The sequence below is a fragment of the Lithobates pipiens genome, unplaced genomic scaffold (genome assembly GCF_037356315.1).
Source record: "Lithobates pipiens isolate NorthernLeopardFrog02 unplaced genomic scaffold, aLitPip1_a1.2 Scaffold_16, whole genome shotgun sequence".
NCBI classification, from domain to species: Eukaryota; Metazoa; Chordata; class Amphibia; order Anura; family Ranidae; genus Lithobates; species Lithobates pipiens.
This window is the reverse complement of record NW_027507748.1, coordinates 624,745,094-624,757,662: the sequence shown is the minus strand read 5'-3', so window position 1 is coordinate 624,757,662 and position 12,569 is coordinate 624,745,094. Positions and strand designations below refer to the sequence as shown.

Here is a 12,569-nt window from a genome sequence, read left to right as displayed (position 1 = left end):
AGAGCTGAGTCACAAATTGTTGGCCAAAAAGCAACTGCAACCTCTCAGATGTAGTCACTGTTTGGTTATTCAGAGAGCAACTCATGTTATGACTGTCAGAATACAATACCCTGCAGTGCAGATTTCCCCATCCATGCTGTTTAATGTATGGGCTACCTTAGTTTCTTCATCCATACTAATCAGTTGTTTTTCATTCAACCAGCAGGTTGAACAAAAAAACTGACCTGATTCTCCCATCCACAAACTCGATGTGGATTCAGGAATCCTCCCCGTTGTGTCTTTGTATTCTTTGTATTCTGAAAGCTGGGAGACTTCCCCGCCACCAGAATACACAGAGTGGTTAAAGAGAAGTAGATCAGTAGATCCACTTCTCCTCAACCACATTGCCCACACATGGATCAAAATTCAGAGGGTCCCTGCTGAACAGGAACAATTTTGATCCATGTATGGACAGCTTTACTAATTTCTCCCAACCAGCCCGTGACTAGCATAACTCTCATACTGTCTAATACTGGCCTGTAGAATTTCCTATGAGAAAGTATAAAAATTGTCTGACCACGGTGCTTTCATGCACTTGACTAGTTTCAAACAAATTTCCATTTGAGTCGATGTCTCCATTTTTCAGCAATGAGTGACCCTTCTTACTAACAAAACATTCTACTACCAGATTAACTGTGACAAATGCAAGACTAGTAATGATTTTTCTCAGCCAGCAGCTAATTCAACAATTAAAAATCAATTAGTTCCCATTAGATTCAACAAAAAGTGTAGTTCTTGTCTTTTGATATTGTTAATGCTTCTGGTCAAAACTGATTGCCAAATCATCCCCTTTAACTCTTAAATAATCTAACAAATTTTCTGAAAACAATTTTTTTTAAATAAATGTCTACAGGTCTTAAGGCAGCTTAACGTGATTGTAAACGATCACCTTGTAAAACAACCCATTCAGTTTAAAACTGAAATGAAAGACAAAACATTTGTGTGTAGATATAAAAAAAAACAACAACATTATAAATATATTTTTTTATAAGTGATCACATACCCTCTGTTCCCTCTGTTTTCAGCTGCATAGGAGCTGGGAGGGGGGGGGGGGGGGGGGGGGAGATAACCAACAGTACACTGAGCTTCCCAGTGAATGTGCAGAGGGGGCTTGTCAGGACAAGTGTGATCATTGGAGGAAAGCAGACTGAGTTCCCAGCAGAGCTAGCGAACTGACCACGGGTGTGTTCTGCTGCTTAGCGTGGTCAGTTTTTAATAGAAAAGCAGAGGGACTGGCAAGAACACCAGGGATTTCATACAAAGGAAGCAATACAATATGCCTGAACTAATATGGTCAACATACTCTCAGACGTCTTCATTAAAAGCGTCGTAGTTTAGTCCAAGCTGCCAGGCTTGGTCTGCTTGTAAATTTTGAAAACTTATAAAAAAAAGCATGCAAAATAATAGGAATTCATATATTAAAGAGTTTTATTATATGTACTAACCGCATACAGTTTTTTGGGGTTAAAAAAGTAGCCATTTAAATGGTTGACACCAACCTGATACCCTTTTTTTTTGTTAGTTTTGGTTGTCAAAATGAGGTTGGAAATAAAACAAAAATGTCTTTCAGCTAGCATTATGGTGGTTTGGTTTACTTCCAAAATTTTGATTGTTTAGATTGCAAAGCAGAAGAGAATATACACCAAGTATGGTATATTGCTTGAAATCCAGCAATTTCATATGGTCATCCTTTTAACTGAGTTGCAAAGTTGCAGGCTATATGGCTAGCATAAGGGATTTCTGAAGCCAGTGGATGATCCAACCAACCAGTGTTGACCACTTAATAAAATATCAGCTCTAAAAGATCATTCTTTTTTTGTTGTCCTTTGTGCAATCTACACCTATTTGGGCTTTATATACTGTAACTAAACTGATTTCTAAACCCATTATAAGACGTGTCAGTCTGGTCTGTGGCCAATTCCTCTACAAGTCTTTAGATGCCTTCTCCTTTTTAGATGTAACGACTTTACAGGACAATCTCAGATGATGTTTATGGTGTTCTTACATGATTGGCTGGGCAATACATTCATTTTATGTTTTTGTTTTCAGAGCTCGAGGCAAAGGAAGCATGTGAGTGGTTACGGGCTGCTGGATTTCCTCAGTACGCACAGCTTTATGAAGGTAACAGCTCCTGTGATGGAATGTACCGTGCATTTCAGCCATGACATCATTCTGTTTTATTCCACTTTACACCTGGGGAAGACTGATTTTATGAGCATAAAAACCATAATTATGCCAGCCACTAAAAACATAGGAAGTCTGTGAACAGCAGATCCCATTCATTAAGACCACCCAGCCCTTCATACAGTAGTAACAGTGTGTACTTTGTAATAATATTTATGTAATAACCAAAATAATAAAGGTGCCCCAAACTATGTCTGCTGGCTAAAGCTGGCTTTTTTGTGAGTGGCAGACCACCCCAGCAGAGAACTGGTTAATGGATTATGGGAGGTGGAGTTCACATTACAGCATGACAAGTGTAACAAAAATGCCCACAACGCAAAAAGCCATAAATATGTTTTATCAACTACTTTATAGTTTAACACTTCTATGACATTTTCCTATCCTGAACTTTTTCTATATGAGCCCTGAGACCTATATGTTTGCTTTTATAAATCTGTTAGAGAACCTGGAAAAACATTACTGCAGGTTACGCAGGAAATGCCATAATTCAAAAAGTCTATAAAAGTTTGCCTGGTCTTTTTTTTTATTAAGTCTAGAACACAATGTGATAATTCATAATATTAAAACTGCTCTATTAATGTATATTTAGCTTACCTGTAGACCACTCACGTGTTTTGATTTTCCCTTGGCTTGGTTTACGTTATGTATGCCGGTCCCACCCCAGGCTTTTCCTGTTCTTCCCCTTAAGGCCGAGTTAGGGAAAAGTAGTTCAATGTATCTGGCAAAAAAGTAGCTACGATCTTTATGGTGTTTTTTGCAAATCTATGCTTCTGGGCCATATAGTCACCACATCTTTTGATTGGCTGGTTATTTGCTCTGACGCTTTAGCAACACGCAAGCACTTGTGGTTTTCTTTCTTTCTTTGAGCTAATTCCTGCCTGGCAAATTCACTGATCCTTGAACAAACTACTGAACATGTCCATCTTTTCCTAGAGATTTTCCTTTTAAATAATTGTTCACACCGCAGCATGCACCGGCTCACAGCAGAAGTCCGGTGCGTCCCCATTCAATGTTTCAGGTCCGATTTCAGCCCAAATTTTTGGCTGAATTTGCACCTAAAATGGACCAAAAGACGCACAGGACTCCTGTGCAATTTGCTCCGGAGTCGCTCCGGAGATGTGTGAACCGGCCCCATAGAGAGCCGGCGGTCATAATCTCCTATGCAAATTGGATACAGGGAAATCCACATGCAATTCGCAACAGTGTGAACCCAGCCTTAAGGTGAACTTTGAAGGAAACTTGTAAATTGTAGAAGGCCAACTGCTGTTCAATAGTGTCAATCATCTGAGCATCAGAGGCTGAATATCTAATAAGGGAAGGTATCTTAAAAAGAATTAGCGATTGGAGAGAGTTCCTCTAATTTCCTGTCCTAATGACACACCAGGAAATAAAGAGATCTCAGTGGGGCCCAGAAATCAACAAAAGCTGGAGAACTTTTTAAGGTTTCTCCCACCCTCTAAAAAAAGACAGTGCTTTTATTCTTCTCACTTTCAGTGCTGGTGACATGATACAAAATGTAGAGAAATCTTGCCAAGTTGGGACACATCAATAAAAACCCAAAAGGGGTTCTAATTTTTTCTACTATATTCAAATCTGAGTAAGAACTTTGACTAAAGCTTCGCATTAAAGGACTTATATAACTGAAACATGAGGTTTTTTTTGTATTAATAAGCCATGGTACCCGAAACTGTAAAGAAATCTAAAATATTTGACATGCTGCTTATCTCTGCCATGCAGTTTTTTGTTCTGTAAGTGGACTTGTTAGACTAAATAAGGCTTACCAGCGGCATTTGGCAATTTTATTTATGACATTACTGGACAAGAAGGTAGCTGGGTGTAGGTATTATTTGTTACCATAAACGTTTACAGTTTTGGCAAAAGACAAGTGTAGCCTTATGCTGACCATACACTATACGAAAAATTGGCCAAACCTATTTTTTGAAAAAATGAACATTCAGCCGTGAGAGCAAACGATAGTGCTACGGTATCATGTAATTACCGCTAAATCGTTCAGTGGACATAAATGAATCAATATTTTGTAAAAAAAAATATCTAATTTGTCCTTCGTTTTTTCGGCTCAAAAATGTCCCAACAAGTATTGATTTTGTGTCCATTAACTGGTCGAAAAACGAACAAACTGGCCAAGTGACCGCATTTCAAATGATTTTTCGTATAGTGTAGTGGCCAGCACTAGATGGTTGGACAATGATCTGACTGCTCTAAATCCTAGTACACACTAGTATTTTTTTTTTCATCCGACCTAGCAGGACTGAACAAAAAAAAACCTGACAGCTCAGGAGGAGCTGCTAGACTAACTATTCAACATTAGTACTGCAATCTGCCCTGTTGTTCTATTGTGTTCTGAAATCAGGACACCCCCCCCCCCCCCGCTAGAACACTCCGGTCAGTGCTGATCAGCACCCGATTGGCAGACTTTTTTCAGACCTTTTTCAGTCATGCCCCTTTGACAGAGGCCAGCTGAACAGCCTCCAGTACACATGGGCCGAATGTCAGCCAGGTTCTATTGAACCAGCCAATGCCAGCGTACATTCAACCCATGTGTAGAGCAGGGGTCTCCAAACGTATTAAACAAAGGGCCAGTGTACTGTTCTTCAAGCTTTAGGAGGCCCGGACTATGGCCAGTGGGAGTAGAAAATGCCCTGGCATCAGTGAGAATAAACAATGCCCCAATCTTTGGTTTTAGTGGGGAAAAAGTGCCTCATTGTTTGTATGAGTGGGAGGAATAATGCCTCATTGAGGGTGTCAGTGGGAGGAATGTTGCTCCATCATTGGTGTTAGTTGGGGAAAAGTGTCCCAAGGGACAGATAAAAGCAAACAAAGGGCCACATCTGGCTCCCAGGCCACAGTTTAAAGACCACTGCTGTAGAGCATTGCACTAACCTGTACATAGGGTTCTGCTGAACCCACACATTTATTACAATAGATAAACAACCAGAAAGGAGAATAAAGAAGGAGTGAATCTAGTGCCATTTATCCATGCAATTCAATTTTTGGCTACATTTACTGGTCTATTTTATGGTCAATGTAGTTTTTTATAGGTATAAAACAATCATTTATATGGCTTTTTTTATCATGTTTTCACATTTTGAAAAATGTTGGATGCATTTGTATTCAGCCCCCTGAGTCAATACTTTGTAGAACCACTTTTCGCTGCCAATAAAGCTGCAAGTCTTTTTTGGGGATGTCTCTACCAGCTTTGCACATCTAGAGAGTGAAATTGTTGCCCATTCTTCTTTGTAAAATAGCTCAAGCTCTGTCAGATTGGATGGAGAGTGTCTGTGAACATCAATTTTCAAGTCTTGCAACAGATTCTCAAATGGATTTAGGTCTGGACTTTGACTGGGCCATTCTAACACCTGAATATGCTTTGATCTAAAACATTCCAGATTTGGGGAGTGCAAGACTAATAGTTGTCCTGTGGACATATTTTGGATCTCTGCAGCTCCTCCAGAGATACCATGGGCCTCTTGGCTGCTTCTGTAATTAATGCTCTCCTTCCCCGGCCTGTTAGGTGGACGGCCATGTCTTAGATTTGCAGTTGTGCCATACTCTTTCCATTTTCGGTTGATGGATTGAACAGTACTCTGTGAGATGTTCAAAGCTTGGGGTATTTTTTTATAACCTAACCCTGCTTTAAAGTTCTCTACAACTTTATCTCTGACCTGTCTGGTGTGTTCCTTGGCCTTCACGATGCTATTTATTCACTAAGGTTCTCTAACAAATCTTAGGGCTTCACAGAACAGCTGCATTTATACTGAGATTAAATTACACACAGGTGGACTCTGTTTACTAATTAGGTGAATTCTGAGGGCAATTACTTCCACTAGACCTTAGTTAGGGGTATCGGAGTAAAGGGGTTGAATGCAAATGCACGCCACAATTTTCAGTTATTTTTTTTTTTTAAATATTGAAAACCATGTATCATTTTCCTTCCACTTCATAAATATGTGCCACTTTGTGTTGGTCTATCACATAAAATCCCAATAAAATACATTTTTGGTTGTGACATGACAAAATGTGGAACATTTCAGGGGGTATGTGTACTTTTTCAAGGCACTGTATGTGTTGTGTTAATGCATGTTGATTATGCATGGCACCACAATGCAGCAAACCAATGCACCTGCTTTCACTGCACTACTAATTGCATTGTGTCCCAAGAGTGTTCAAATTTGTGATACATTGGCAGCCCATTCAAATTAATTGCCTACCCTAAAGCAACACACGTTGCACTGCATTGGACCTGTTTTAATAGGTGTGAAAGGGGCCCAACTGTTTGAACAGATATAATTCAGTTTCCTGCCATGGCTAGCTGGATAGAGTGTGGGGACATTTTTGCAATGTTTAGTGTATTTCTTTACTTATGTACACATTACTTCTGCTAGCTGCTTTGGAGGCTGCCATGTTTCCATCTACTCAACCAAGTCTTCCATTTTATTTCCAGATTCTCAGTTTCCAATTGACATTGCATCTGTGAAACAGGACCATGATTTTCTTGATAGAGACCATGTAGAACCACTTTGCAGGTAATTTGTTTCTTTGAGATACCAATGTTTATTTTATATCAAAAGCGAGCTGTTTATATAACACTATAATGTTATCAAATGGCTACCGTACTTTCTGTGTCACTGACCTGGGAGAATATACAGACTGACTTTCTAATCTTCATGCTTGTTCAGTGACATAGAAAGCACCGAAGTCAGAACCAGACAGTCAACCAGCTTCCGTAGAAGGAGGTCACCAGCTGCAGCCTTCATATTTCTCTCAATATAGGTTTATTTTATTCACTAACTAAGGAAAATAATTAGATAATTAGATCTACATGTGTACAACACATGCACTGGTAGAGCACAAGTTTTAAAATTTCTGTCTTGAAGAATAACAATCTAATTTTTTTAAGGTGAAATATATAGATGTTAAAAATATAATAAATATGATCATTTCAAATCCCAGGCGCACAATGGGTGGAATTCATAAAGGGTGACATGGTCTATGACACCCTTTAGAATTCTGTTGGGGCTCCATACCTAAATTTTCTGTGCTTGTGGCCGATTCATGTATCATGATTCATGAATCTGTCAAAGTCTGGCACTGAGGTCCCCATGCCCATACACACTCCTCTGTGCACTCCCTTGCCAGTCACTGTACCCAACACACCAACATGCGCATGGCTGAGATATTCTGTAGTGTGGTGGGAGAAGCCTAATGGATAAATGACTGACTAGTTTCCCATCAGGTTCACCTTGCTGTTCAATGACAATACATGGCAGTGGCAGCTGCTATTCAGTTAAGTACCATCCACTACCATCTGCTGTCTGTCATAAGAAAGGTGGACCTTATGAGGAACTAGTTTCTGAGCTCCTTATCAGGCTCCATCCATTAAGTGACTCAAGTGATTTCCCAAAAATGGACATGGCTATATGTCAGACTATGGATAGAGTACTGACCAGTCCTTATCTGCATACTTGTTTGAAGTTAGAGACTTAAATCGGAGTTCCACACAAAAATTGAACTTCTGGTTTTCGGAATCCCCCCCCGGTGTCAGATTTGGCACCTTTTAGGGGGGAGCAAATACCTGTTTAATACAGCTATTTTGTCATTTCAGTCATTTATGCTATACATTGTATTAACATGCCTTTTACCAAAGCAATAGTGTAAATGGGATCTCAATGCACGTTTTAGTATTTTTCCTTGCTGTGGCTTTAATGTAAATACTTGGTCCCAGCCTAAGGGGCTATGTTGATGGGCTTCAATTGCCAAAAGCAGGCACAGGAATTCATAAATAATGTCTAACACTCTAAAATTCCAACGTGCCTCCACATGGCAAATGTTGGTGTGGGCCACAGATTAAAAAGCCTGTTGTAGACAGGTAGATGAATCTAGGCCACATACCATGTGTGGAGGCACATTGAGACCGGATGGTCCATACGGATACTTCACCCTCAGTACAACAATGCTTCCTCTCTACCACTGCACCCCATGAGGTCCGCTCCCATTGTGATTGACAGCAGGCAGAGGGAAAAGTTCTAGCCAATAGACAACCTACTATTTGACAACCTACCAATTGCCTGCTACCAGTTTCATAGTTTCATAGTTTCATAGTTAGTAAGGTTGAATAAAGACACCAGTCCATCCAGTTCAACCTGAGTGAGTGTCTACAATAGACCCTATCCCTGTACATTGCACACTCACATTGGTCCCTACCCTCAAGGTGCCCACAATCCAAGGTCCCCATTCATATACTAGGGCCAATTTTGGACAGAAGCCAATTAACCTACCTGCATGTCTTTTGATTGTGGGAGGAAACCGGAGTACCCGGAGGAAACCCACGCAGGCACAGGGAGAACATGCAAACTCCAGGCAGGTAGTGTCAGTGGTTGGGATTTGAACCAGCGACCCTTCTTACTGCTAGGTGAGAGTGCTAACCACTACACCACTGTGCCGCAGTTAACAAGCAAGAGCGCACCTGACAAGGAAATAGTGTATTCCCCTTTAGGCTCTACCCACTGCAGTGTCACTGGTTGCTAGAAGGCTGTTGGCTGTGAAACTGACTGCATAAACTAGTGTCAGGGAGAGGTTAGCTTTGCAAATACTGCATGCTGCTCTGCTATACTGTGTACTGGGACAGGCACGCTGCCTGTCTCTGTACGCCAAATTAACATAGATCTTAATTACCTCCAGTTTCGCTATCTATGAAGTGGAGAAAAATATTTGTAAATTCAGTGCATTAATAACGCCACTTTGTAAGAGAGGTTCTATTAAAAAATACCTGAATTTGCTGCACAAGCCAGTAAAGTTACTGAAATGGGTGGTAGGGATTTTTGAATCTGGTGCAGGGCATTTTAACCACTTGAAGACCACCCACCGCATATATACTGTGGCAGGGTGGCTCTATTGCGCAAAACAACGTACCTGTATGTTTCATGCACTAGATGCTGTGAGGGGAAAACAAACCTGCACTTTAGGGGAAAACAAACCTGTGGGTCTGGCAGACCCATGATCTCTCCACTGAGAGAACAGGGATATGCCTATGTAAACAAGGCAGATTCCCATTCTGACAGGAAAGTACACAGAGATCTTCTGTTCCTAGTAATCAGAAAAGGGATCTTGGTATTCTTCCAGTCAGTCCATCCCCCACACAGTTATGTCGCGTACACACGATCAGACTACCCGGCGGACTTGGTTCGGTGGACCCACACAATCCGCCCGTGTGTGGGCTCCGGCTGACTTTTTTTCCCCAAAAGTCCCGCGGACTTAGAAAGTAGTTTTGACTCAAAAATTGGCCCAGAGAATGCTGGGACTGTGACATCATATTGGGCGGGGACATTACCCGGTGACCCCACCCATTGTCCCTATATAAGTCGCTGCGCAACACGTCTCTGTCACATTATGGCCAGAGACAGTGACGAGTCAACATCTCTAGGAAGAAGAACAGAAGGCTCCAAAGACAGTGGCGACAGAAGACCGAGCCGTTGCCAGTAAAAGAGCTGGAAAAAGGAGCGGAGGCCCGGCAAGAAGAATCAAAGAGGGGAACAAGACCCCCGAAGTTGGAAGAAGAGGCGACGGCGGCGACAGAAGACCGGGCCACCGCTAGTAAAAGAGCTAAAGGAAGAAAGCGGAGGCCCGGCAAGAAGAACCGAAGAGGGGGACAAGACCACCGAAGAGGGGGATAAGACCCCAAAGTCGGAAGAAGACCCCCGGGCAGCGACGAAGAAGAAAGCCCAGCGAGAAGACCCCCCAAGATGGAAGAAGACCCCCAGAATTGTGCAATAAATTATTTTTAACCCTTGTGTGTTGTGTTTTATTTTAATTTTTTTCAAAGGTGAATGGGTAGGGGTACATTGTACCCCATATTCATTCACATAGGGTGGGGGGCCGGTATCTGGGGGCCACCTTATTAAAGGGGGCTCCCGGATTCCGATAAGCCCCCCCACCCGCAGACCCCGACAACCAACGGCCAGGGTTGTTGGGAAGAGGCCCTTGTCCTCATCAACATGGGGACAAGTTGCATTGGGCCCCCCTTCCCAAAGCACACCCCCATGTTGAGAGCACGCTGCCTGGTATGGCTCAGGAGGGGGGGGGCACTCGCTCGTCCCCACCCCCTTTCCTGACTGGCCGGGCTGCGTGCTCGGATAAGGGTCTTATATGGACCTGGGGGGGACCCCCAGGCCTTTTTTTGGCGTAGGGCTTCCCCTTTAAGTCCATACCAGGTGACGGGGCCAGCGACGTGTCAATCTTGCCACCGTAGTCGGGGACATTGACTTCCTTCGCTAGTCCCGGCTACCTAGAGCTGTGTTCAAAATGAACGGACTTTCCTCCGTGTATGGGCAAGTCTGTTCATTTCAAAAGTACGGCGGACTCCCGCCATAGTCCGCCGGAAAAGTACTGTCGTGTGCGGGCAGGTTCGCTCGTTCGGAAAGTCCGGCGGTTTGTCCGCCAGACTAAGTCAGTCGGATAGTCTGATCGTGTGTAAGCAGCATTAGAAAACACTTGCACGGAACACACTTAACCCTTTGATCGCCCCTGAGGTTAACTCCTTCCCTGCCAGTGTAATTTTTTACAAAATCGACTGCTTTTTTTGTTTATAACGCAAATAATAAAAACAGCAGAGGTGATCAAATACCACCAAAAGAAATCTCTATTTGTGGGGAAAAAAGGACATCAATTTTATTTGGGTACAGCGTGCAATTGTCAGTTAAAATAATGCAGTGCCATATCGCAAAAAATGGCCTGGTCATTGAGTGGGGCTGAAGTGGTTAACGGGCCATAGTGCCAGAAAGCTGTTGGTACTTTATTGAATTCCCAAGAGTGCGCATTAGATGTCAGTTTTTTTTTACGTCTGAGATCAATCAAAATTCTGAGAAAAATAGGGTGTTTTATGATGTGTTCACTTTTATTTGATAAAGCGTATTTATTCTAAATTCTGTGCCACATCATAAAAATTCCTTGTTATAGCTATGCTTTGCATTGTATATTTTGTGGTGAAAAGAAAAGTTATTTAATGATGGATTTACCTTTCTGTCATTGATAAAAATCCCTCTAAATTTAATTATTAAGTGGTGTTTATTATCAGCACCCCTTTTCCATGATTCTGCAATCCTAACTTGCCACTTTAGATAATCAAGTGCTTTCCTTGTTTTTTAATAGCCTCTAGCTGTCATTATTAGCATATAAAGATAGCATTAAGATTGTGATTGAACTGGAAATTAGCAAAGCTTATAGTTCTAGACATCCAGAATCCACTCAGGTGTAATATAAAGGCTTTGTGTTAAGTTTGTCATCTTCTAAGATAACGTCACACAAAATCCATCAACTACTTTTTTTTGTACCATTCATTATGCAGAAGAGCTCAGATTGCCTTGTAAGCCACCACATTCAAAATATGCAATAAACATATTAGGCCACTGTATACAATTTAGATGGCCCTTGTATTGCTTTGCTGGTGATAGGATAATCACTAGGGTATGACGATTCAGTTCCGACACTTGTTCCAATTCACAAGGATATTAGCAATCCAAATCACCACTTAGTCTATCAGACAGACAGTCCAGACACAGATAAGGACTCAATTGCTAACTACATTTCATTGGCATTCCTGACTTGGATTTAAACACTACACTTTGATTAGTGTAAAAAAAATACATGTAGATGATATTAAATATATATTTTTATATTATATGTATGATTTGTAGATATATAAATCTTAATTGCATCTTCATTAAATATATTATCAATGGAAATATCATTCCCTGCCCTAACAGAAATTTCACACATCAATTACCTGCTGCAAAAAGGCATACATCTGTGCAAGAGAATGTAAAGAGCGTTTTAACTACCGTATATAGGGGTTGATTCAAAGTGATATTTTCAACACGTTTCTTGTAGTTTATATGTGATAAGAAGCCTTGTGCCAAATTAATGAACACACTGTGACATTTTCATTGTTAGTATTGATGCATGCAACACATATTATTTGCAGTAGTTACAAAAAAATTGTCAGGAAATACTTTTTTATATTGGTGATAAGGAAAGTGGAGTTAAATATGACCTCTACAATGTTGGAGTAAATCATATCATCATAGATGCATTGTTTTTTTGTTTTGTTTGATCAGCCAATAGAAAAAAAAATTCTGCATACCTGCGCTCTTGTATTTTGTCAGCATGGGCTCCTCCACTGTCAGAATACACTGAACAATGCTGCAGCAAATTGCCTGCATGCGCTGACTGAGTGAAATTTTTCCAAATTCCTGTTTAAGTGAAGCCAGTCATTAGTTTGGCTTCTGTCAAGCAGGAACAGTCAAAGATGGATGAAAAATCCTTGCTGAACT

General features: G+C 41.2%; 1 protein-coding gene across 6 annotated transcripts in view; it reads left to right on the top strand.

Annotated features, from left to right (window-relative positions):
• Positions 1–12,569, top strand: part of STARD13 (StAR related lipid transfer domain containing 13) — a 427,146-nt gene that overhangs the window by 369,658 nt on the left and 44,919 nt on the right. For all 6 annotated transcript variants that reach the window (XM_077484116.1, XM_077484117.1, XM_077484121.1 and 3 more), the window contains 2 exons: positions 2,089–2,160; positions 6,686–6,767. In XM_077484116.1, the coding sequence (XP_077340242.1) occupies positions 2,089–2,160; positions 6,686–6,767 (154 nt within the window). The remainder of the gene's footprint in view (positions 1–2,088; positions 2,161–6,685; positions 6,768–12,569) is intronic.